The sequence below is a fragment of the Phascolarctos cinereus genome, unplaced genomic scaffold, assembly GCF_003287225.1.
Source record: "Phascolarctos cinereus isolate Bilbo 61053 unplaced genomic scaffold, phaCin_HiC Scaffold_5;HRSCAF=322, whole genome shotgun sequence".
Taxonomy (NCBI): Eukaryota; Metazoa; Chordata; class Mammalia; order Diprotodontia; family Phascolarctidae; genus Phascolarctos; species Phascolarctos cinereus.
In genome coordinates this window covers 242415677-242441248 of record NW_027555958.1, presented here as the reverse complement: position 1 = coordinate 242441248, position 25572 = coordinate 242415677, and the positions used below count along the sequence as shown (strand labels likewise).

The 25572-nt window shown below is 38.8% G+C and overlaps 1 protein-coding gene across 1 annotated transcript in view; it reads left to right on the top strand.

The window, feature by feature from the left end:
- The first annotated feature begins 227 nt into the window (after positions 1 to 227).
- Positions 228 to 25572, top strand: part of ANKS1A (ankyrin repeat and sterile alpha motif domain containing 1A) — a 244726-nt gene continuing 219381 nt past the window's right edge. The window contains 1 exon segment of the mRNA XM_078155409.1: positions 228 to 457. Coding sequence (XP_078011535.1) covers positions 282 to 457 — 176 coding nt within the window. The 5' untranslated portion in view covers positions 228 to 281.

Below are 25572 nucleotides of genomic sequence, written 5' to 3'. Positions count from 1 at the left end.
CGCTTAGGTAGGAAAAGGGGCGGGACGTCGGAGAGGGCCGGGATTGGGGAGAAGGAGGGAGGGGCGCGGTGACGCGATACGCCGGATGCCGGAAGTGACGCGCTCTCAGGAGGCGGGGTGGGGGAAGGGGAGGGAACGGCACGGGGCGGGGGGGGGGTGGCGTCCCCGGCCGGTTGGGGGGTGCGTTGCCCGGAGACAGAAAGTTTGGGATCCGGAGCGGGCGCAGTGGCCCCGGGGCGGGGTGCGGGGGGTCCGGGGAGGAGGACGGCGGCCCCGGTAGAATGGGGAAGGAGCAGGAGTTGCTGGAGGCGGCCCGCACCGGGCACCTCCCGGCGGTGGAGAAGCTGCTGTCCGGGAAGCGGCTCTCTTCGGGCTTCGGCGGCGGCGGCTCCGGCGGCGGCTCCGGAGGCGGCGGCGGCCTGGGCTCCTCCAGTCACCCCCTCTCCAGTCTCCTCAGGTGGGTGTGAGCCTCGCAGGAAGGGGGGGGTGGCGCGCGGCGGGCCTCCCCCCTCCCCCGCGCGCCAGAGGGAGGGGGAACCCCAGGGAGGCCCGAGCACCTGGGGCGTGGGGCAGGAGGAAGGCGGAGGTTCCCACCCCCACCCCCGCACCTTCCTGCACGCACGCACTTTCCAGGGAGCCGAGGCTCCGGAGCCCAGCGGGGCAGGCTGAGAGCAGCGGGCTCGGGTCCGGCCCTGGAAGCTGCGTGGTCCAGTGCATGCCCCCTGGAGCGTCAGCCAGGGTCCTCCCGGGTGTGTGCCTGGAGAGGGGATGCACTTCATTCCTGGGTGACCTTGGGCAAGTTACTCAGTCTTTGGGCATGGGGACTCATTTTCCTCAACTGTCATGTAACTGAGTTGCACCAGGCAGTCTGAGGTCCGTCTCTCTCTGCTCTAAACCCTGTGGCGGCTGATTTGGGTCAAGTCTCCGAGCCTCACTTTTCTCATCTGGGGAAATCGATGATAATTGAGTTACCTCTACTCGATGGGTCGTTGTGAGGAAAGGGCTTTGGAAACCTTAAAACACCATAGCAATGTGAGCGCTTACTGTATGCCATGTGCTTACTGCCAGGTTTATCAGTCTGTCGGCAGTTGTGAGGTTGAGGCTGTGCCCGAGTGGCACCCTCCACCTCATGGCACGGCTTCCTCTATGTCCGTTATGGGTCATCAGCTGTCACATTTATCAAGCTGCTTCCTTTGCTACCCAGATGCAGAATCTACTCTTTCCTCCCAGTGGGAATTTTGTTGATTCTGTTCTCTTAGGAAGACCTAACCGCCTACCTCCTCATCTTGCTCAATATGATCTGTCTCTTGTTGCATGCTTATGCGAAGATTGTTGAATTGTCTTTGAGTCCATCAAGTTTAGTGTGTTTTTCTTTTAACTCACTGTAAATATAAAACATTTTGAATTCTCCACACTGAACCACACTAGGGTATTGTACCTTTAAGGATTAATCACTGAGCTCGCTTATCAAAGGAGAGAAATTGAAAGACATTCAGAAAAATAGGGAAGTTAAACTTTCACTGAGACTTTTTAAGTATGAGTAGATGATAGCTGAAACGATTATTTAAAAAAAAGCTTTTTTTGTGACTAGAAGACAATTTGGGGTGCTTTGTCATTGTGTGCAAAATTTGATAGTGATTCAGCAGCTTTCTTTTGTAGCCTGGGTTCTTTTCCTTCCCCGTTTTTTTTTTTTTGAGGTTTTAAGAAGTGGAAGTTCATTTAGAAATGGCTTTGTTAGCTTGTGTTTCCTCATTAGTCTTTTTGTTGTAGTTGTTTTCACTTGTTTCAAATGTGCCCAATTTAATTTAATCTACAAGTATTTATTGAATACCTTCTGTGCCTAGCATTTTACTAGGTACTTTGGGGGTATAAAAGTATAATTGCCCTACCTCTTCGTCCCCTTTCAGAGACAAGATTAAAATGGAACAGATGAACTAAAAGAGTACTACATAAAACTCCATTGACTCCCAATTGCCTTTAGTATGGAATAAACTCCATTTGTATTTAAAGCTCTTTACAATCTGGCTTCAGCCGGCCTTTCCAAACTCACTACACATTACTCTTTCATACGTTTATCTTCCAGCTAAACGTTCTGTTCTCATGCATGGCATTCCATCTGCTGCCTCCATCCTTTACCTGTGCATCCTTTCTGCCTTCCTCATTCTTGCCTCTTTGAATCTCTTGTTATTGTTTGGTCTTTCAATCCCCAGTGCCTAGCAGTGTCTGGAATGTAATTTAAGTACGATAGGATGTCAAAAGAGGAAAAGTTGTGCTGAGCAAGTTGGTCAGGGAAATCTTCCTAGGAGATGAGGGTCTTAGGTTGAACCTTAATGGATAGGTAGGATTTGGATAGTTGATGGGGAGAGAGATTGTGGCATTCCAGATGCTATTGGGAAAATAGTAGTAAAAATAGGGAAGTCTTAGTTGGTGATTGTAGGGCAGCTAGATGGCCCAGTGGATTGAGTTTGAGACCTGGAATCAGGAAGACTCTTCTTCCTGAGTTCAAATCTGGCCTCAGACACATAGTAGCTGTAGGACCCTGGGAAGTCGTTTAACCCTGTTTGCCTCAGTTTTCTCATCTGGAAAATGAGCTAAAGAAGGAAATGGCAGAGTATTCCAGTATCTTTGCCAAGAAAACCCCAGATGGTGTCATGAAGAGTCAGACACAATACCAACAACAGTTGGTGATAGTGTGAGCCAGGGGGCATTAAAGAGAGGTCTTGGGGCAGCTAGGTGGCTCAGTGGATAGAGCACTGGCCCTGAAGTCAGGACCTGAGTTCAAATCTGGCCTCAGACCAAACACTTGACACTTACTAGCTCTGTGACCCTGGGCAAGTCACTTAACCCCAGTTGCCTAAAAATAAAAAAAAAAATTAAAGAGACAGGCCTAGTTGTATTAGAAGGTATGATTTGTGTTGTAGAAAACAAAGTTGGATAGGTAGGTGTCCAAGGTGGGTGAACTTTTACTCCAGAAGAATTGTGAAGTATTGAGATATTTGGCAATGATACCATAATTCCCTAGAATTATTTATTAGTATGAGATGTAGCAGAATCTCATAAATTTCTCAGATTCAAGTACAGATACAGTCACATGCCAGTCACAGACAGATACCACTCTGGTTTGTGGTATTTTATGAGAATTCACCTTCCAAATGATACAACAAGACTATGAAATTACAGTTGAGCTCATTTTGTGCTATTGTGGTTGGCATTTTGTCTTCTTGTTAAAGGGTGGGTGTTGTCTTCATTCCTCCAGACTAAGATAGGGCTTACTTGCTCATTCCTCTGTTGATATGATAATAGAGATACTTAAGTGTTGCTCCAGACTCTTCCCATGGCTCCTAGGGGCAGAGATGATGATGCTTTAGTTACTAGTTATGCCAGGTGTATCATTAATTATGACCTTCTTAAAGATGTCTCTGATTAAAAGTATTGAAAGATTTCTTACCAAATGAGAATGTAAACTTAAATATTACCTAGGTCAGTGATTCTTTCTCCCTTTTGTGTAGAAATGTTAGAGGGTATGCTTTTTCAAAACCCTTGCATTTGCCCTACCACATAATCAAAGAACTGTCAAGTCCACTTTGCTTTGTTTTTTCATAACTCCTTTCTTTTCCATCCTCTTTTATCACTTCTCTACTCCCACATTCCACTGCCCCCTTACATCACTTCTCCCCCAACCTCTAATTGCAACTTGGTTCTTTTACTTTTGGAACTGTGATTTCATCTGTTTATCTACACCTGGCTATGTATCTGTGTATCTATCTGCTTATCTATCTATCTATATATATATACAGATATACATACATGAGCACACGCGCGTACACACACACACACACACACACATATGTTGATAAAATCCTAGTGAGGAAACTCCCTTTTCTCAGGCAAATTGCAATTTATAGTCTTTGGGAGTTGCCTATGGGCACTGAGAAGTTAAGTGACTTGCCCAGAGTCACTGAGCTACTATGAGGCGGAAGTCATACTTGAACCCAGGTCTTCTTGACCTTGAGTTTGGCTTTCTGTCCACTCTGCCATGCTGCCTCATACATAAACAATATGTTTTTCAGTCTGAAATAAGACTTTGCAGACCTGGCTTGAATCTATGATTACACATATGTGAATTTGACCTAGCTCATGCTTTGGGCACACTTGAGTTTATTAGTCTGTGTTCCAACCTCTAACCCTTTGTCTGTATACTTACTGTCAAATCTCATCTAATCCTAGAAGACTCCAGGGTGACATTGATACTGTCTTTAACTTTTTTTTTGCACATCTTTGCTACAGTATCACTTCCCACCTGCACTTTTTTTTATCCTTTTAGATTCTAATTGTGCTACACAATTTAGCACTTTATAACATCAGTATGTAATTCTGATATACAGTAACACTTTACTCTAGATGTAGCTAAGGATCAGGAAGAAAAGCAGCCAAAAATAAATGTGAAGTATTAAAGTCCACTCTCTTTACTCATAGGGGAGCCCCTCAGAATCTTGCCAGAAGTCTCTTTACTCTCATTTTACACTCAGCTCTGACAAACTTGTTTATGTGGTTTCCAAGTACATAGCAGATTAAAATAACAACTTAGAAACTGGAAAGGGGCTGCCATAGGCAGCCATACAAGCAACAGCAAGAAATAACTATTCTAAATTTAACAGAAAAACATTTAAAAAAAGTAGATGCAGGCATTCAAGAAGTACAATGCTTTGGGGACATTTAGTGTTGGGGGAAATAGTCTGTATATAACAGTGTTCATAAAAATCCTGAGTCTTCAAGAAAAGGTTAAATTCAAGTCACTGTATTTTGCTTAAAAATATTTATATTCAAATTGATTACACTTTTAAACAAGTCTTCTTTTAAAGGGATAAACTCTTTGCTGTCTAGAAAAGGGGTTTGTTTTTTATCAAGGAGATCGTATTCCGTATGGATTTGGTGTAGCTCAGATTTTACTATTTATAAAATACTAATTGTTTTACAAATATCACCATTTACTCCTTAGTTGTATTGGACAGTTTGGTAGGTAGAGGCTGTGGATTGTAATAATTTTGATTTCAAAGTGTCTGACTGATTACTTGGTACATAGCAGGCACACATTTGATCCTTATTTGGAGAGCTTTATTAATTGTCTAGTCAGACTACTGAATTTATAGAAAAATGGAATGCAAATGCAGAAAGATTTGGGTTTAACTGAAAAGTGGCCAGGTGAAAAAGAGAAAAACTCTGGCTATGAAAAAAACTAAAATCATAAATCAAGACGTTGATGTGAGTAAGGGAATGATAGGTAAAATAAAGTAAACTTTAAGATTCCAGAAGCAGGGAGAAGTTAAATCAAACATAGGAGTTCAGGAAGGCTGACAAGAAGATTGTTATAATAGCCTATGAAAGGATTGGATCTGAAACATTTAACCCGACATTTTTTTTAAAGGCCTTCAATGTTTAGAGCCAAATACTGAGAGAAGTATAAAGCAAAAATAAGTTGCATTTCTTGGTTCTAGTGACCTTATAGACTGATAGTGCAAGGGGAAGATGACACAAATAATTAAACTATAAAATAATATATAATTATACTCAAAGAATGTAAAACACAGTACTTACTGAAGTACATATGGGGAGAAAGTCTTTAAAGATTGATGGGAGATTAGGGAAGGTTTCATGGAGGAGGCTTTTGAGCTAATTTTTAAAAGGATAGCAGTTCTACAGACAAGGAGGAGGACATTCTGAGCAATAGCATGGAGGCTGGAGTGCATTGGGAGACAGAGTCTAGTTTGGCTGGTAGGGAGTAATATCAGGTAATATAGGATGTTGCCAGATTGCAGAGCACCTAAGATGCCAGGTAAAAGAGTTTTAACTTCATTCTGTAGCACCAAGGAACATTGAAGATTTCTGTTTGTAGTAGAATGTGTTGGGTTTGGGATGGGGTTGGTCAGAGTGAGGGTAGGAAGCTTTTGGGGGGGGTGTTGAATTAAGTATTGTGAGTGCTAATGAGAACCTATGCTAGAGTAGTGACATACAGAGTAGACAGAAAGGAAAGACATGAGGGGGATATTGTGCAAATATATCTATAGAACGTGGCAACCATCAGATATGAGAGGTGAAGGAGAAGAAAGAGTTAAGGCAACATTAAAATTTCGGACTTGGGAAACTGGGTGGCCACACTGAAAGAAACATGAAGAGTTGGAAGGGTAAGACAATTCCTAGAAAAAGAACTTGAGTTACAGAGTGTAGAGGTAAATGTGACTTACAGCAACTTATTTTTTACTTTAACATTTATAAAGGAGAACAATAACTAGAAACAAAAACAATTATCCCAGATGTGCAAATGTTCTAGAAGAAATCTGCATTGTGCTACTGGCTGCACTTTCACTCAAACCCCTTTTCTTTTTCCTTCCCCCACTGGTTATGGTAGGGGACTTTGCCAATTCCAGATTCTCTCTTTTATATCCATTGCTCAGCAGTTTCTCCTTTGAGATTTATGCAATCCATATTTATCACTCAATCGAGATTCTGGTAGCTATTATCTACTAACCCTTCAGGATATTTTCCTTACTTTCTCAATGAATTCAGTGCCAACATCAGAATCTTCCCATTTTCCCTTTCTTCTGACCCACTTCCTGTCCTTATATGAAGGGATTTCAGCATATAGGTTGCTATTTCCCTTTATATCCTAACTTCCCAGTTCCTAAATTACTCAACTCCCATGACCTGCTGTACCCCTCCACCACTGCTACACACGTCTTCTATTTTCGTGTTCAAGAACTCTGAATTTCCTTTATCTGTTTTATAGTCTTGAGTCTTCCATCTCTCCTTATGCCTTAAACCTACTCATTGTCCTCATCCTGACTCCCAATCCCTCCATCCCTAAGGACTGTCTTGGTCTATCTGTCACCCTCTCTCTGGCTCCATTCGCCTCCCTTCTGCATTTCAGTTTCTTGGTGAACAAGTTCAAATTTGCACACTATTCTTTACCTTGGAACATCCTGTTCCTTTTCCTTTTCTGTCTCCTCTGCTGATTCCTTCTCCAGATCGTGTCCTTGGCCTTCTTGTCCCTCTATACTACTTCACTTGATAATCTCAACAGCTCCTGTGGATTAAGTCACCATCTCTATGCTGATGATTCTTAAATCTGTCTATCTTGCCCCAAACTCTGCTGACTTCCAATCTTGATCCTCTAGCTGCCTTTCAGACATTTAAAAGTGGATGTCCAGTGGATATCTTAAACTCACTATTTCCAAAATGGAATTCATTATCTTTCCCCCTAAATTCTCCCCCCACCCTTCCTTGCCACCGTAGAGGGCAACACCATCCTCCCAGTCCTTCAGGCTCACAACCTAAGGAGATATCCTGAACACCTTACTCTCTCACCCCCCCCATATCCAATTTGTTGCCAAAGCCTGTCAATTTTACCTTTCCAACATCTGTCCTATCCCTTCCCTCCTCTGATATTGCCACCACTCTAGTGCAGGCCCTGGCTATTGGAATAGCTTGCTGGTGGGTCCTCTGCCACAAATCTGTCTCCATGCCATCCCATCATCCATTCAGCCACCAAAGTGATATTCCTTAAGTACTGGTTTGACCATGTAACCCTCCCACCCCCCTTCCCAACACCCTACTCAGTAAACTTCAGTGTTTCTCTTTTGCCTCCAGGATCAAATACAGAATGCTTTGTCTGGCATTCAAAGCCCTTCATAAACTAACCCCCTTCTACCCTTCCACTCTTCTTATACTTTGCTCCCTGACATGTACTTTCTGATCCAGTGACACTGGCCTCCTGGCTGTTCCACAGACAAGACACTCCATCTCTTGGCTCTTGGCATTTTCTCTGCCCCCATGCCTGGAATAGTCACCCTCCTCTGCTCCAGCTGCTGATCTCCCTGGATTCCTTTTAAGTCCCAACTAAAATCTGATCTTTTACTGGAAGTCTTTCCCAGTCCCTCTTAATTGTAGTGACTTCCTCCATTAATTAATTTCCTGTTTATTCTGTATATAGCTTTTTTGGTCTATATTTGTTTGCATTATCTTGTAAGCTCCTTGAGGGCAGGGACTATCTTTTACCTCTTTTTGAATCCCCATTGCTTAGCACAGTGCCTGATACACTGTAGGTGCTTAATAAATGTATATTGATCTATTGATTGGTTGTTTTCTTATCCCAGCAATGGTGATATCTTGCCAAATCTTGACCCACTATCTCCTTCCTTTACTCTTACCCTTCTCTGACTGATCCTTAATCTCTTTGCTACATCTTCATTCTGATTATACCCACTAACAATGTGTGTCTCCCCAGGGCTCTGTCCTGGGTCCTCTTCTTCCTTATAGTGGCTATTCCAAAACTTCTTCTTCTTATTGAACCTCCCATGCCACTTTACCCTATTTAACCCACTCTCTCAGCTGAGGAATTTACCTCAAACTCCCCCCCCCCAATTGAATAATAAACTTTTTTTTGCATTTTTTTTAGGCAATCAGGGTTAAGTGACTTGCCCAGGGTCACTCAGCTAGTAAGTATCAAGTTTGGTCTGAGGTCAGATTTGAACTCAGGTCCTCCTGACTTCAGGGCTTGTGCTCTATCCACTGTGCCACCTAGCTGCCCCCCCCCAAATTGAGGGCATTCCTTGAGAGTGCTTTCTTGTTCCCTCTTTATCTCACATCCCTCACATCCTTCTGATGTCATCTCCCACTATCTGCTTCTTCAGTCCAGTGTCTGAAGAAGAGATGACCTTTTTCCTTTATGCCAAGGACAACCCCAGCTCTTCTACATGAATCCTTCATTATGTCCCCTCCTCTCTTTTTTTCTTAAGCATTTTCCCTCCACCATTGGTCCCACACTCATTAATCTGTTTCTTCCTTACTACAAACATTGTTCAGCTCTCCTCTACGTTACACACACACACACACACACACACACACACACACACACACACACACACAAACCTCCTCACTAAATCCTACTAGGCATAGTAGGTATCATCTTATATCTTTCTTCTTTTTTTAGCTAAATACCTTTCAGAACTCTACAGTCATTGCCTGTAGTTCCTTTCAAGCCCTCAGTATCTTCTGTAACCTCTGTAAGCTACCATCTGACTTCATATTTAACTGAAACTGCCTTTTCCAAAGTTACCAATGATCTTTAAAATTTTTTTTAATCATCAAAAATCTTTCTTCTCTTCCTCCCACCTTAGTCCCAATTGAAAAAGAAAGAAAAATAAAACTCCTGTTACAAACATGTATAATAAAGCAAAATATATACATATATATAAATTCCCTAATTGGTCCTCTTAGAAGAAAATATGTCTCTTTCTGCAGTCTTGAATCTTTCCCCTTGCTTGAGTTGTTTTTCTTTATATTATTATTGTCATTTTGTTTGTATTTTTGTTTTTCTTGGGTGAGGGCAGTTGGGGTTAAGTGACTTGCCAGGGTCATATGGCTAGTGAGTGTTATGTGTCTGAAGCCAGATTTGAACTCAGGTCCTCCTGACTCCAGGGCATGTGCTCTATCCAGTGCACCACCTAGCTGCCCCCTATTGTTGTCATTGTATGAGCTGTTCTCTTGGTTCTGCTCATTTCACTGCATCAGTTTGTACAGGTCTTTCCAGGTTTCTCAGAAATCATCCCCTTTATCATTTTTTATACCACATTAGTATTGCATCACATTTATATACCATACTTTGTTTTTTTAAATTAAATTTTGTTTTTAGATTTTAAAACAAAGATCAGCCTTTTCTCTCTCCCTTACCTCGAGAAAGCAAGAAAAGCAAAATCCCTGTTACAAACATGTATATTTAAGCAAAACAAAATTTTTCATTAGCCATGTCTAAAAATAATATGGTTCAAAATGTGCTGAGTCCATCACCTCTCCGTCAGGAGGTAAGCAGCATATTTCATCAGGAGTCCTCAGGAATTGTGGTTGTTCGTTTCGTTGAGCAGAATTTCCAAGTTTTCTCTTCTTTAAAAAAACATTTTTTTTTGTTTTATTTAGCCAAGATCCGTCTTCTCTTCCCCCTCAACCAAACTTTCCCTCTATCCCCACCCCTTGGGAACACAAGCAAAACAAAACCCATTACAAACATGTTTAGTCATTCAAAACAAATTTCCACATTGCCCATGTCCTAAAAAAAATGTTTGTCTCATTCTGCATTCTGAGTCCTTCATGTCTTTTTCAGGAGGTTGTTAGCATGTAAGCATTAGTCCTTTGGAATCCTGATAGGTCATTACACTGATAAGAATTTAGCACAATAGTATTCCATCAGGTCCATATACTATAACTTGTTCATCCATTCCATAATTTATAGGCACTTCTTCAGATTCTCATTCTTTATCACTGTAAAAAGAGCTATAAATGTTTTTGTACATCTTAGAATTTGTTTTGCTCAGGGCTAATCCATCCCTCTAATTCCCTTTCCCTCCTATTTCATTATTGAGTGAAATGTATTTCTTTACCTGACTCTGTGTGTGTATGTGTATGCATGTGTGTATTCTTCCTTATATTTGTTATATTGTTTTATTTTAATATATTTATTATTTATTTTTAATATTCATAAAATTTTTTGAGTTCTGAATTCTCTCCCTTCCTCCTTCCCCTACCCTACCCATTGAGAAGGCAATGTGATATCAATTATACATATGAAATAATGCAAAACATAATTCTACATTAGCCATGTTGCAAAACAAAAAAGTCAAGAAAAATGAGGAAAGCGGAAAAAATTACACTCCAGTCTGTATTCAGAGTTGATCAGTTCTCTTTCTGGAGGTGGATAACATTTTTTCATTATGGGTCCTTTGGAATTGTCTTGGATCATTGTCTTTATTAGAGATCATCAAAATATTGCTGTTAACTGTGTACAATGTTTTCCTGGTTCTGCTCACTTTGTTTTACATTAGTTCATATAAGTCTTTGCAGGTTTTTCTGAAAGCATCCTGTTTGTCATTTCTTGTAGTACAATAGTGTTCTATCATGATTACATGCCACAACTTGTTCAGACATTCCCCAGTCGATGGACAGTCCCTCAGTTTCTAGTTCTTTGCCCCCACAAAGAGTCACTATAAATATTTTTGTATATATAGATCCTTTTCCTTTTTCTTTATTCTTCCTTCTTTTAACCAGTTCACATGAGAATGAGGTTCAAATGTCAGCAGCTCTCCTTTATGTCCTCCTCTTTGTTTAGGTGTCTACTTGTACACCATCATGTGGGATTATTTCTCCTAATTTTCCCTTCCCCCAACATCTGTGTATTTCTCTTCTCTTTGCATTCTTTTCTTAAGACCATCAAGACATAAGAGAACAACTCCTAGCCCTTCTGTCTAATTGGACTCCCTCTATGAACCCTGATGATAGTAGAGTTCAGAGAGGATATTTATTATCTCCTCATATTTTAATATAAGCAAATTATTCCCTGTTTATTCTCTGATGCTTCTTACCTTTTTATATTTCTCTTGACTTCTGTGTTTGAACTTCAAAGTTTCCACTCTGTTCTTTTCAACAGAAATGCTTGGAAGTCTTCTATTTCAATAAAGATCTATGTTTTTTTTCACTGTAGAATTATGCTCAGTTTTCGTAGGTATGTTATTCTTGGCTCCAAATCTATATCCTTTGCCTTTTGGAATAGCATATTCTAAGCTCTCTGCTACTTTATATTGGTGACTGCTAAGTTGTGTGTGAGCCTGATTATGACTCCTTAAGAAGTTGAATTCATTCTGGATGCTTATGGTATTTTTTTTCCCCTTTGACCAAGAGGCTCTGGATTTTGGCTATAATGTTCCCTGGGAGTGTGTTGTGATTCCATGTTCTCCTTATGTTCCCACAGGGTCTTCTGTCTTCATCAAGCATTGTATCATTTTCCTTTGTTTTGCAGCATTTATTCATAGGTACCTGAACTTGTTTGCTAAATTTGGAGACCATATTTCCTTTGTTGTTAGTGTTTTCCCTGTTGATTTATCCACTTAGGTTCAAGGTCTTTGAATTTTTTTCTTTCTGAAATTTTTGGTAACTTCAGCCTCCTTCCTTTATTTTCACCTATCACTCACTTTCTGACTCCCTCCCCTCTGATGGTAGTTTCCTTGGAGGCATGATCTCAAAGCTTATCAGCTTCCTCCCCCCATGGGCAATTTACAGTTCACCTGCCTACCTCTCTGCCCCAAGTGACTTTTGGGTCATCAGAACTGACCCCAGCTGGATGCTATGGCCTTTCCCTCAAGCTTAGTGGAGTGCTGAACATCACCTGCACATACATGCATATATAGTGTCCTCTGTTTGTTAGTTCTTTGATCTGGTACCAGCAGTTTGGAGCTTAGCAGCTCTGATGATATGAGATTGTGGTGTCTGAAGGACTGTCTGTCATGTCAGGACACATGTCTGCAGCCTGGAGCTGGGATTTCCATGGCACTAAAAAGTGGGAGGGAGGCTGGGTTGTGGATGTGGATTTTGTTGTAAGCCTGTTTCCTGTCCTTGGTGGCCTTGTTACCTGTAGGTTGGGAGGTGGGAACAGGGTGTTAAGTGAGCTCAGGGTCAGTAAGCATCAGTTCATAGGGTTTTTTCCCTTTAAATTTTCTTTTGGATTTTGAGTGTCCTAGACTACGTATATCTACGTAGTCTGAAGTTGCTTTATCTTTGATGCATAACTTCTGTTTTGGAGAAGTTTGAAAGGTTGGGATCAGAGAAAATGTTTAGTCCTTCATCTTGTTGCTCACTTGATCCAGACCCCAGTGATCTCTTAATTGAAAAATCTACTGGTCTTTTCTCAGTCCTCATCCTTCTTAATGTCTATAGTAGTTTTTGACACAGTTGGCCATTTCCTGAATATTCTCTTCTCTGAGTTTTCACGACTCTTCCCTTTCAGTTTTCCTCCTACCTATCTGATTGCTTCTTTTTAGTCTTCTTTGTTGGATCTTCATCTGGTTCATTCTGCTGTTAATTGTGTATGGTCCTCTATGGCTCTATTCATAGGCCTACTTTTCTCTCTGCATTCTCTCATTTGAGAAGCTCAACAGTTTCCATTGATTCAGTTATTTCTTTGCAGATGATGCTCAGGTATATTTATCCAACCCTAATCTCTCTGCTGAGTTTCCAGTCCTATCTCACAAACTGCCTGTTGGATAGCTTAAGCATCCCATAGGTATCTTAAGCTTAACATATCCAAAACAAACTCATCACCTTTCCTTACTAAACACTTCCCCTCTTCTGAACTTCCCTATTATTGTTGTGGGTGCTGCCATCCTTTCATTCACCCAGCTTCGCAATCCCATTGTTCTCTTTAGTTCCTCTCTCACTCACCTTATCATATCCAGTCAACTGCTAAATCCTATAACACATCTCTCTACCATATCTCTCATATCCTTCTCCTATTCATCATTCACACAAGCATCACCTAATTCATTCCTTCAATAACCTCTTGTAGTCTGGACTATTCCATTAACTTTCTAGTTGCTCTTCCTGACCCACATCACTCCTCAGTCTAGTTCACTCTCCAATCAGCAGCAGTTATTTAACACATTTAATACATAAATACTTTCGCACACTCTATGGTCCAGCCAGTAATGTTACTCCCAAAGGACATACCGTCTCCAACTTCCCTGTGCTTTGACTAGCTGTACACCATACCTGGAATGCTCTCTCAGTGTGCTTTTGCCTCTTAGTTTTTCTGGCTTCTTTTAAAGACAGCTCAAGTGCCATCCCTTCTGTCAGGCCTTTCCCACTTCCCCCAGCAGCAATGCTCATGACTCTCCTTCTAAGGCTACTTTCCATCTATTTTTTTTTAACCTCCTAGGTTCCTGTTTATGTATACGTTAACCTTCTCCACTAGAATGTAAGTTCCTTGAGGTCAGGGGCTGTTTTTACTTTTTCTTCAAATACCCAGTGCTTTGCACCATGCCTGACAGTATTTGATACATGCTGAAATAAGATTGGAAGAATTAACAGTTTAGAAAAATGGGCTCATTCTGGGGATTGTATTAAGTTCTCTCAGTTCTCAGAAGATTCAACAAATAGGCTAACCTAAAATTCTGTTTGGGAAATTTAAAACTAACTGTTATGAACAAAAATATTGATTTTTGTCTCACTCAGAGTTCAGAATGGACACAGGCACAATATAATTGAATACCAATTTTAAAAAATCCACTACCTTTCAATTCAACAAGCATTAATTAAGTTACCATGTATTTAGTACTGGGGACACAGACAAAAATGAAACACTCTTTTCCCAGATTGAGCTTTTATTTTAGGGGACTGAGGAGGTGGTGGGGCAGACCTAGAATATATAAACAGAATAGTAAATATAAGGTAGATTATGGAAGAATTATTGTGCTAGATTCTTTTGGAGAAGTGTATTTTGGTGCAAATATATTTAATATCATGAATAAAAATAGAACACATCATTAAAAAAATTGATATGGTGGAATATCCTGGGAACAATGATATGAATAGCAATTGTGAGCTTTTTGGGTTTAACATTTCTTACCTCCCAAAACTTCAAAGACAATCATGCCTACAGCCTCCTGGATCTTCCAGTTGACTTAACACTGCTAAAAAATGTTTTGAAGAACTTACTAAAATATTTTTGGTACAATTTTGCTGAATTGGCAGTTATTTTCCTTCACTTTACAGTTGCTGTAGATTTTTGCTTTCTTAAAAATTTTTGCTTTCATTTCCTCTTTTTTTTTGTTGTGCTAATGGAAATGGCTCTTGTGTAGTTATTTTATATGTAAAAATATAAATGTCTAATATTAAATAGATGCTCTGTTTTTCATGAAAGGAAACCCAAGCAGCGTGTATGGTTTTTTATTTTTTGGCTAAATACCGTAACTGAAATTTAGAATTTTTTTGCCTTAGTTATAAATTCAGAAGTAGGAAACAGTGAAACAATATTGTAATCTGAAGAATTTTACTTGTATGAAGTTAACTTCAGCATGTTCACTTATTTAGGGGTGATTATGGTTACTTTTCCAGTGAAAGTTGCATCCTTGACCAAAAAATGAAAACAAAACCAAAAAATCCAGCATTCCTCCCCCTCAAACTCATTCTTCTTGGCATATCCACACCAAATATCTGTTAAGATTAGTTTGCAAAAAAGAAAGTAAAATTTATTTCTGTTTGGAGTATAGAAAACAAATTCGTAGGTTTTATACCCCAAAGACACGTAGAAAACCCTGGATATAGACAGAACTTCTTTCTTGGACACAGTGGATCTTATTGTGGGTATTTCCCTGCCAACAATGCAACAGCAAGTGTTTTCCTCTATAATTTCCAAAAGATTACTGAGACTTTTTGTTGGTATGGGAATTATTACATGGTGAATAGCTTGCTATGCTTGGAGTCAGGAAGATGAATTCAAACCCCACCTCTGATGTTCTCTAAACTGGTTTTCTCCTTTGTTAAATGGCAGGAGTTCAAATGGATGACCTCTAAGGTACCTTCCAATTTTAAATCTATAACTGATCCTGTGATAGTTTATTACATGTACAGCAATACCACAATGAGCCTTAGTGTGATTAGCAGCATTTTTGAAAATTGCATGATATGGTCCTATATCCTTTTTTTAATGACATGCACACCAAATTTGCTTGGTTTAGAAAACTGATTAGTTTAGAAAGCTGATGTTTTAAAAAAAAAATTACTTTTGTCTTATGACATTGCCGTTAATAAAGCGTGCAGAGATGATGGTGCAGGAATGACCATTTACATTGGTGGTGTAATCTCATGAGAGCTACATGTTTACAGAAGTTACTTGGAAACGGTTGTGCATCTTGCAAAATGAAATGATCAGAACCAAAATGTACACAACAGCAGCAATGTTGTAATTATTAATAACCGTGAAAGACTTAGCTACTCTGATTGTTAAAATGATCCACAACAATTCCAAAGGACTTATGATGGAAAAATGCCATCTACCTTCAGAGAGAGAACTGATGGACTCTGAACAGATTGAAGCATTTTTTTTCTTTATTTTTCTTGCTGCCCCATCCAATCCCTCTTTCTCCCTTCCCCACCCCCCTACCCCAGCAAGGCAGCTATAATGTGAAAATATTTTTCATGTCTTTTAACATATAATGGGTATTGTATTTTTTGCCATCTCAATGGGTAAGAGAGGGGGTAGACAGAGGAGAGAATTGTAACTGAAAATTTAAAAAAATCTATACATTGAGACAGCTTTAATTTGTACTTTATTTTGCTTTAATTCATGATGTCCAATGATTTTGCTCTGTCATTGTTCTTGGAAAGGGTGTGGCATTCGCCCATAGCTCCACTCTCTAATTTTTCAAACCAAAATCTCTTCTTGGCTATCATTCTCCTATATATATTGTGTCCTCCTATTAGAATGTAAACTCCTTGAGAGTAAGGTCTATCTTTACTTTTATTTTTGTGGCCTGGTGTTTAGCACAGTGCTTGGCACACTGTTAATTGCTGGCTTTGGAGCAAAATAAACAGTGCATTAGAAGATACTTATGGAGCATTCATTGGATATCACCTGCATCATATTAGGATAACTTGTTCCAAAGTGCCATAAGAGAATCCTATGATTCACTGTTACCATCCAGGATATGTATGATCTGAAAAGGAAATGGATGTGTCATATAGCTGGAAGAGGACCAGATGGACAGTCCAAGTACTATCAGAATGCCCATGAAATATGAACTCTGAAGGAAGGCCTTCATTATGTTGAGTAAATCCTCTGTGGAAGGACATGAGCAAGAATTGCATGGAATGAGAAGGGGTAGCTGGGATTAGAGGGAACATCTCATAGCTAAAGTCAATGAAGACCTTAAGAACTTTGCTTGATTATAGTAAGGACTAGAATCCTTAGTCAGAATTTTGTATTCTTTTGTAGATCAAATCAGTGTTAGTGTCACTTTTAAGTGGTCTTTCTTGATTTTGATGTTTAATTTGGGCTGAGCCCAAATGACTGTTGATAGGTATGCATATATGCAAATAACCATGTGCTAATAACTGAAAATCCTTAAATGTGATTCTAGAGTGATCGTCTTATATACTGCGTTCCCTAGTAAATAACATAGATATGTTATAAATAACATAGTAAATAACATAGGTTCAGTGTGATAAATATCTAGATATTTTAAAAATTTCTATGTAAATTCTGATGATTTTATTATGGAATAATTTTTCCTGAGTTGAAGGTACTACCTGGTAAATAATGAATATAATTCACTAAAAAAGTTAAAGAAGCCATAATCTGGAAAAATTGGTTTTCTTTTAAATTTATTTTCTTAATAATTTTGAAAAATCCATTTTCTTTACAAGGAGGGGTCTTTGTAGGTAAAATAGTATAAAAATATAGCTTTGTTGTTATAGTTATTGCTTTTATAAAGCTCTGTAGTCTTAATTTGATATTGGGTATTCAGATCCTTTAAAATAATTTTAAGATAAAATATGAAACAAACAATATCAGTCTCAGTATGTCCAAAATGGAACTCATTATCTTTACCCCTAATCTCCTTCCCCCTCTTACCTCCCCTATTACTGTAGAGGGCAACACTATTGTCTTAGTTCCTGAGGCTCACAACCTAGAAATCATCCTGCATTCCTCGCTGTCTCTTACTCCTGCATATCCAATCTGTTGCCAACTTGTTGATTTCAACTTTGCAACATCTCTTCTATATGCCTTTCTCCCTCCTCTGACACTGTACCACACTGGTGCAGACCCTCATCACCCCATGCCTGCTGGTGGGTCTACCTTCCTCAAGGTTTTCCCTACTCCAAATCCATCCTTCATTCAGACATTGAAGTGATTTTCCTAAACTACAAGTTCTGTCATGTCATTCTCCTTCTGCTCAATAAACTATTATCTTCAGGATCAAATGCAAAATGCTCTATTTGGCATTCAAAGCCCTTTATAACTGAGCCACCTCCTACCTTTCTAATTTCTTAATCTTTACTCCCTGACACATTCTTTGGTCCAGTCACAGTGACTTCCTGGTTGCCCTATGAAGAAGACACTTCCTTTCTTGGCTCCTGTCATTTACTCTGGCTATCTCCCATGCCTGGAATGCTTTTCCTCTTACATACTCCAACTGTTAACCTCCCTGACTTCCTTTAAGTTCCATCTAATCACACCTTCTACAGGAAGCCTTCCCTAAACCCTCCTAATTCCAGTGCCTTCGCTCTGCTAATTTTTTCCTGTTTATCCTGTATATAGCTTGCTTTGTCTGTATTTGTTTGCATATTGTTTTCCTCATTAAATTGTAAGCCCCTCGGGGCAGAGACTGTCTTTTGTATCTTTTTGTACACCTCAGTGCTTAGCACAGTGTCTGGAATGTAATGGTGATGATGATGATAATGATATTGATAATGATAGCTAACATTTATATATCTCTATATGCCAAGCACTTTGCTAAGTATTTTACAGTTATTATCTCATTTGAGCCTCATAACAATCCTGGCTGGCTATTATTATCCTCATTTTACAGATAAGGCAATGAGGCAAATGGGTTAAGTGACTTGCCCAAAGTCAAGTAGCTGGTGAGAGACTGGATCTGAACCCAGGTTTTCCTGACTCCAGGCCCAGTGCTCTATCCATTGCTCTACCTATCTGTACTTAATAAATGTTTATTGATTTATTGATTGATGTAATCCAATTAATAGATGTCAAATAAAAAATAGTAATGCTGTATTCAGTGTTTTAGGCACAAGTCTTCCAGAAACAATTTTATTTAATACTGTTTTAAATCCAAGCATTCCTAGTCTAGAAAGAAAAATGTCCAAATTAGCATAGTTCCTCCATAGTTTAGGCATATTTCTCTCTCCCAAGATGGTTTGAGATAACATTTGTAGGTGTCTTAAACAAGGAAAAGTCACAATATGTTAAAATATAGTTTGGGATTAGCAATCCAGAATCATAGTCACTAACAATTGTAACTTAATCTTCAATAACACTATTCAGTTATTTTCTTGACCACTTTAAAAAGATTCTCTTTTCTGAATAACAGAGGAAGGCACTTCTCTTTGGTGGAAATCCAAGAGCCTGGGCAATGATTTTTAACAAGGTTTGGTTTCTACCTTTGTTCTGGATTTTTTTTGGGGGGGTTAGACAGTGGGGTTAAGTGACACAGCTAGTAAGTGTTATGTGTCTGAGGCTGAATTTGACCTCAGGTCCTCCTGAATCCAGGGCTGGTGCTCTATCCACTGCGCCACCTCGCTGCCCCGGTTTCTGCCTTTATCATCTTTTTTTCCCCCTAAGGAAGACCTTTTGTTCAAACATGGAATAGTCTGGTTAGGGTTTTTAGGTTAGAGAAAGTTTTATTTCTTTCTGGGGAAACAGAAAAAGAAGATATTAAAAATATACTTTTATGTATGTAAAAAAGTCATATTATTTTATAGGTAAGAATTTTAACCTGACCATTGTCACACAGTTAATATGTGTTAAGGATAGGATTTGAAACTCAGGTCTTCTTGATTCCCAGTCCAGCTTTCTGTCTACTATATTATGCTTCTCTAGGAGTCATCTGCATATATATTTTGGAGATGATGAATATTTAGAGAGAGTATAAAAAGAAGAAAGAACAGGGCCCAGGACAGATACCTAGACTCAGGGCTGGAACACGTATGATCATTCATTAAATGAGACGGAGGAACAAGTAGGAAGAGAACAATAGCATGAAAAGTCAAGGAGCAGAGTATCCAAGAGTAAAGGGGAGTGATCAAGGCAGTGCTAAATGCTGCAAAGAGATAATAGAATGATGTCATGGGAAAAACATTTCCCACTAAATTCATGTGATAGATAATTGCAGTCAGATAAATCAATCTTAATACAAATATTCCAGAGGTTAAAACCTAGGTTTTATTATGCTTAAGCACAGGTACAGGACTCAGAAAGATCATCCTGAACCAAGAGTGGGATTTGGAGAAAAAAAGACAGAAATAATTTTTTTTTAAACATATAGCCGTATTTATGGCCTCTTAGGCCATAAAGGTCACATAGGCCTTGTAAGACAAAATCATGATCTCATTCTTCCTATGGTATCTTTAAGTTAAACAGACTGAGTTAGACTGACCCAACTAAGTTACAGATTTAAACACTGAGTTTGCAAAAATCTACTCTAGGAGCAGCTAGGTGGCACAGTGGATAGAGTACCAGCCTTGCAGTCAGGAGGAACTGAGTTCATATGTGGCCTCTGATACTTGATACTTCCTAGCTGTGTGACCCTGGGCAAGTCACTTAACCTCGATTGCCTCAGCCCCCCCCAAAATAAAAAAATCTACTCTATAATGCTATAAGACTGTGTTTGAAAAAATTGACTATAAGATAATTAAGAGGGGGAGAGTTACATGTTACAAAGGTAACCAAAGGGTAGGATCCAGGACAATATTTCCACAAATAAACAAGTTAAAATTATTTTTTGGGAAGGTCAGGCTCCTTTTTGGCTCCTTATCTCAGGCCTATCAAAAATCTTCCCTTAATACTGTCATGCTTAGAATCAAGTGTTAGCCCAGTGAGGTTAATATTAATGGAAGAAAGGCTTCAGTCAGCTGCATATCCAGGAGAAATGGCTCTGAGCCTCCATATAATAAAATTTAATAAAAAGAAATAAAAAAATTCTCATAACAAAGATGATGGCTTGGGAAAGATTGTCAGAAATAGGAATTAAGAAATTACTAGAAATTCTGGAGGGAACAGTTGCAGTTAAGAAGAGGTCAGAAGCCTTAGAAGTGAGTGAATGAGAAGAGAGGAAGTGGCAGACTTCTCTTAAGATATGTTATTCATTTTTTTTTGTGTCAGGGATTTCTTTGGCAGTTTGTTGAAACATATGGATTCCTTGTCAAAGCAATGTTTTTAAATGCATGAAATGTAATCCTTATGCATTTAAAAATATAAAATATGATTGATTTTCTTTGTGATCCTTTATATTAAAAAAACCAATTATATTTAAATGTAGTTGTCAAAGTATTTTAAAAACAAGTTCACAGTTGTAGGTTGAGAATAATGTCTTGAGGGAATAGAAGCAGGAAAGGGAAGGGAACTAGCATTTATTAAGTGCCTGCTTTGTGCCTGGCATTATTCTAAGCATTTTACAAATATTATTTCACTTGATCCTCACAACAGCCCTGTGAGATACTATTTTCTCCCTTTTACATTTGAGGCAATGGTTAGGTGACTTGTCCTGGGTCACATAGCTAGAATGTGTCTGAGGCTGGATTTGAACTCAGGTCTTCCTGACTCCCGGCCTGGAACGCTATCCACTATACCACCTAGCTGCTTAGATAGGGTCTAGTGATAAATATTTTTTTTAAGAGTGTGAGAGACCAAAATGGTTGTATGCATCCAGAAAGGAAAGGAGCCAATAGATGTGGGGAGATTAAAAATGGGAAAGAGTATGATTATGAGGTCAAGGGATTGGCTTTGGTAATGGTGAACTCATTGTTAGATTGGTACAAAGGAAAAGAGAATGGAGGATAATGTCAGGTTTTTAGATTTCTTTCAATAATGTGATCTGTTAATGTATTTAAAATATTCTTTGGCACTTGGCACAAGATAAAGCTCTCAGTGGCCACTTCATACATTTTCGTATTGATTTGAAATTACTGAAACTTCTCAGGAATATACTTACTGTGTAAAATGAGATTCATTGGCATTGAAGGTACTATAGTTTCCTCAAAATATTGGAAAATAAGTGAAGACTGTTTCTTCAGCTTTTTAAAAATAGGTTTGTCAGGTCTAGGTTTTGGGGTTATGTCCAAAGAAAAATTAAAAAAAAAATTTCCACACTGTTTTTGGGAAACTTTTCTTCAAGAAATTGTCTTCATGGCAAGAAGTTAATGAGTTCATAAATTGCAACTAAGAGAAAGTACAGATTTAGCAGTACAGAAAGATGAAATGTTTTTGGATTCCGAACCACCAAACACTTCTTATACTTTGTCTTTTGGTAGCATTTATGTGCAAGTGAAATATCTGTATATCCTGGCAAGAAACTCCACAAATGATTTCAAACTATTATTGCTAAACTCTTTGTACAGTTTGCCTTGTGTAATTGGTTTATAACTATATTGTAACTGTTCCAAAATGATGACTAATTAATTTGAGGCCAAAATGTTTCAAAGACTCTGTATTTCCTTGACTAATTCATATGGATTAGGTTAAAGCTTTGGTTTTTATTAGGAGGGAAATCTTAGTTTTGTTTGCATTCATTCTGTGATGTATATGTTAAGATTCCTTAATAAGTATACTTTTGGCACTTATATTGCGTGAATTGCAGAGGATGCCACAAAGAAATTATTTTTTCAGCTGGTAAATATTAAGACCCTGGATTGTGGAAATGGTTGCAAAATACAGGAATCAAGTTCAGCTGACCCTTCTTGTTTCCAACTGATACAGTCATGGCCTTGTATATATAGTCGTAGTGCTATTTCTTAACCTACAAATGCAAATGCCTCAAATGTTTATATTGGTGGAAATTCCAGATTTGTGACTTTAATGAACTATTGCTTCCATTATTGTTCGTTAAGAACTATCTGGAGAATATCTTTCTTGCTGATCATTCATTAACAGTCCCTTGTTATCTTTGGTGGACCCAGAAAAGCCTCAAAAAAGGTTTTTAAATAAATATTTTAGAATTGAATGTTTTACTGTGGGCTGTGAAAATTGAAGTGAAGGAAACCAATCTACCCAAACCATAAAGCCATAGTAATAAGGGGATTTTGCTATAATAGCTCTCCTCTCTCTTTATGACAACTTTCGTGCTTGTTGAATTGAATTTCCATTTGCATCTATCTTTTAATCTTTGAAGACTTGTTCTTTCATGAACCTTTATAGGTACTTCAAAGAGGACTAATGAGAAGGATCCTAATAATGACTGGTTTCATACTTGGTCACTCACCTTTGCCCTTAAGTGAATTCTCATCTTAGTTATTGATACTTGTAAATAGGCTTTGTGTAATTCAGAGGTTTGTGTTGAAGCAAGAGCATTGCCCATACTTATGAAATAATGTTGGAGAAGCAATGCTCAAGCATCATTTTTTTGGACTCAAAGTCTGAGTGTTGCCAGGGTCAAAATATAATTATGTAGGTTCCATGCAAAAGTATTAGATATCCCACTTCATATCTATTAATCCATACCATGTACATAATCTTATCAGTCATCAAAGATTTTCTTTTCTTTTTTTCAGTTTTTAGGTTGTTTTTTTTTTTTTGAGGCAGTTGGAGTTAAATGACTTGGCCAGAGTCATACAGGTAGTAAATATTTGAGGCTGGATTTGAATTCAGGTCCTCCTGACTCCAGGGCCACCTAACTACCTCCATCAAAGATTTTCTGTTCTAATTCTGAAAACTAAGTCTTTACTACTATTGTGTAACTTTTGGGATGTTGGTCCTAAAAATGGTTTTATGCAGTCAGTATTTTGTGTTGTTGGGTTGATTTTTTTTTTTTGTATAAATGAACTAACTTGGCTGCCTTCCATTTTTCCCAAGATAGTAATTTTAATAGACTCAATCTGTTATCAGTTTAATCAACAGTGTTGGGTTTCTGAAAAAGAATAAATAATATAGGGTAATACCAGTATTGCCACTATCTTCTGGTTTTTTAAAAAAGTCTTTTGTTAATGGTAATGTTATCTGTTTTTTGATGATGAAAAAATTAGATCATTGCAGTTATCACATAATGCGTTGGTCTGTAGTTTTTAATCAGCAGTTGCCAAAGCCTTGACCTAATTGAAAAACTATTAGAATGGTTGGTATCTTATTGCTTCTGTTATGTTGCTTTTGTTTTATCTTTGTTTCTAACTGCCTAACTATATTTACTTCAGCAAATATTTATTAAGTGCTTACTATGTATGAGGCACTGTGCTTTGCAAATTGGGGATAGAAAGCAAAATCAAAATAGTTCTTGCCTTCCAGGGGCTTAAAGTGTACTGGGAAAATACAAACAGATGCATATAAGTAAATGTAAAATGTATGCAAAATAATGGGATTTTTGGCATAGGAGGAGAGAGTTGTCAGGAAAATCTTCATGTAGGAGGTAGCACCTGACTTGAGCCTTGAAAAGAATTAGGGGTTCCAGGAGTCATAAATGAGCAGACACAGAAAAACAGCCTGTGAGAAGGCATAGATGGGAGATCAAATGCTGTATATAGTGAACAACAGGTAGGACGAATTGACTAGAACTTAGAGTACCTGATGAGGAGTAATGCAAAGTCAGTTTGGAAAGAAGCTGGGAAAAAGATTGTGAAGAATGACTTTAAATGCCAAAAGCAGCAAGCCAGACATCTTTTCCTAGTGGCATTAAGGCATGAACAACTGAAGCTTTTTGAGCTGGAGAGTGACATAGTCATATTTGTGCTTTAGGAATATCAATATGTCAGGTGCGAATAGTTTGAATAGGAGAGATTCAAAGCAGAGAAACAAATTGGTATTTATAGACATCATAGATGGTGTTTGCCTAAAGTAAGATAGAGAACCGAAGTTTTCCTTTCTTTCCTGCAAATACTGACCCTGTTCCTATTTTGTTCTTTCTGCAATTTGTAAGCCACCAGGATTAATTAAGTCCTCATTTTAGGGATATTAAAATCCACTAACAGAAGTGGAATTATGGTTTCTACTGCCCTTTTCTGTGAAAGTACCTAAGTTGAATGGTGTTTTGCCCCATCTGTCTATGCATGAGGGACTCCTGGAACTCATATTTGAAAAAGCTTGTTGCACAGAGAAGTAAATCCTTACAACAAATCCTAAATTGAGGTGAATAAGAAACATTGTTCTTATTCAACAAAAAACTAGAGGGATATTTGTTTTGCTTCTAATTTTGCCTACCTCTTTGAGTTGGTTTGAAGAAATGGTTTGTAAACCTTAAAATTATATATGTAAACCTTAAAAAATGTGAGTGACTGAAAATATGATGGTTTGGGGTGAGGTAGAGCCAAGATAGTGGAAGAGAGGCAGCAACTCAGCTGAACTCTCCCAACATTCCCCTTCAGACAACATGCTATTTCAAGCACCTCAAATCAAAATTTTGGAGTGGCACAGCCAACCTAAGACAACTTAGGAGGTTGGCAGGAGAGCTTTGTAACACCTTTATGGAGAGTGGCCCAGAGTGCACACGGTGCTGGCTAGGTAGCCAGCATTGGACCTTGGAGGAGACTGTGGCAGCTTTGGGAACTCTTAGCTCAAAGGCTGTTGCCCCATACATAGTTCTGGGTCAGAGTTCCTGGCAGAGAGGAGCACTTATGGTCCATCACAAGGGAGCAGGAGCCTTGGTCACACAGTTCCAAGACAGGGAGGAGCACTAGCATTTATGGCTGCAGGACAGCAGGATAAAAACCCTAATTTTGCGCTCTTCATGGGTAAAGACCATAGTGCAGACCAGAAGAACAATGACCACACTTTTCCTCAGATCATACCACCTTGGAAACACCCGAAACTTGCAGACCCCCAGAACTAGCTTGGAAAATAGTAGCACCAAAAAGGTTGAAACTTGGAACACTGCCTCTCTACTTCCAGATGAGCAGAGGCCAACTCTGTCATGAAGTTCAGAATCAAGAAATAGGCTGGAAAAATGAGCAAACAACAATAACAGGACTTGACCATAAAAATTTACTATGGTGTCAGGTAAGACCAAGACACAAACTCAGAAGAAGACAACAATGTGA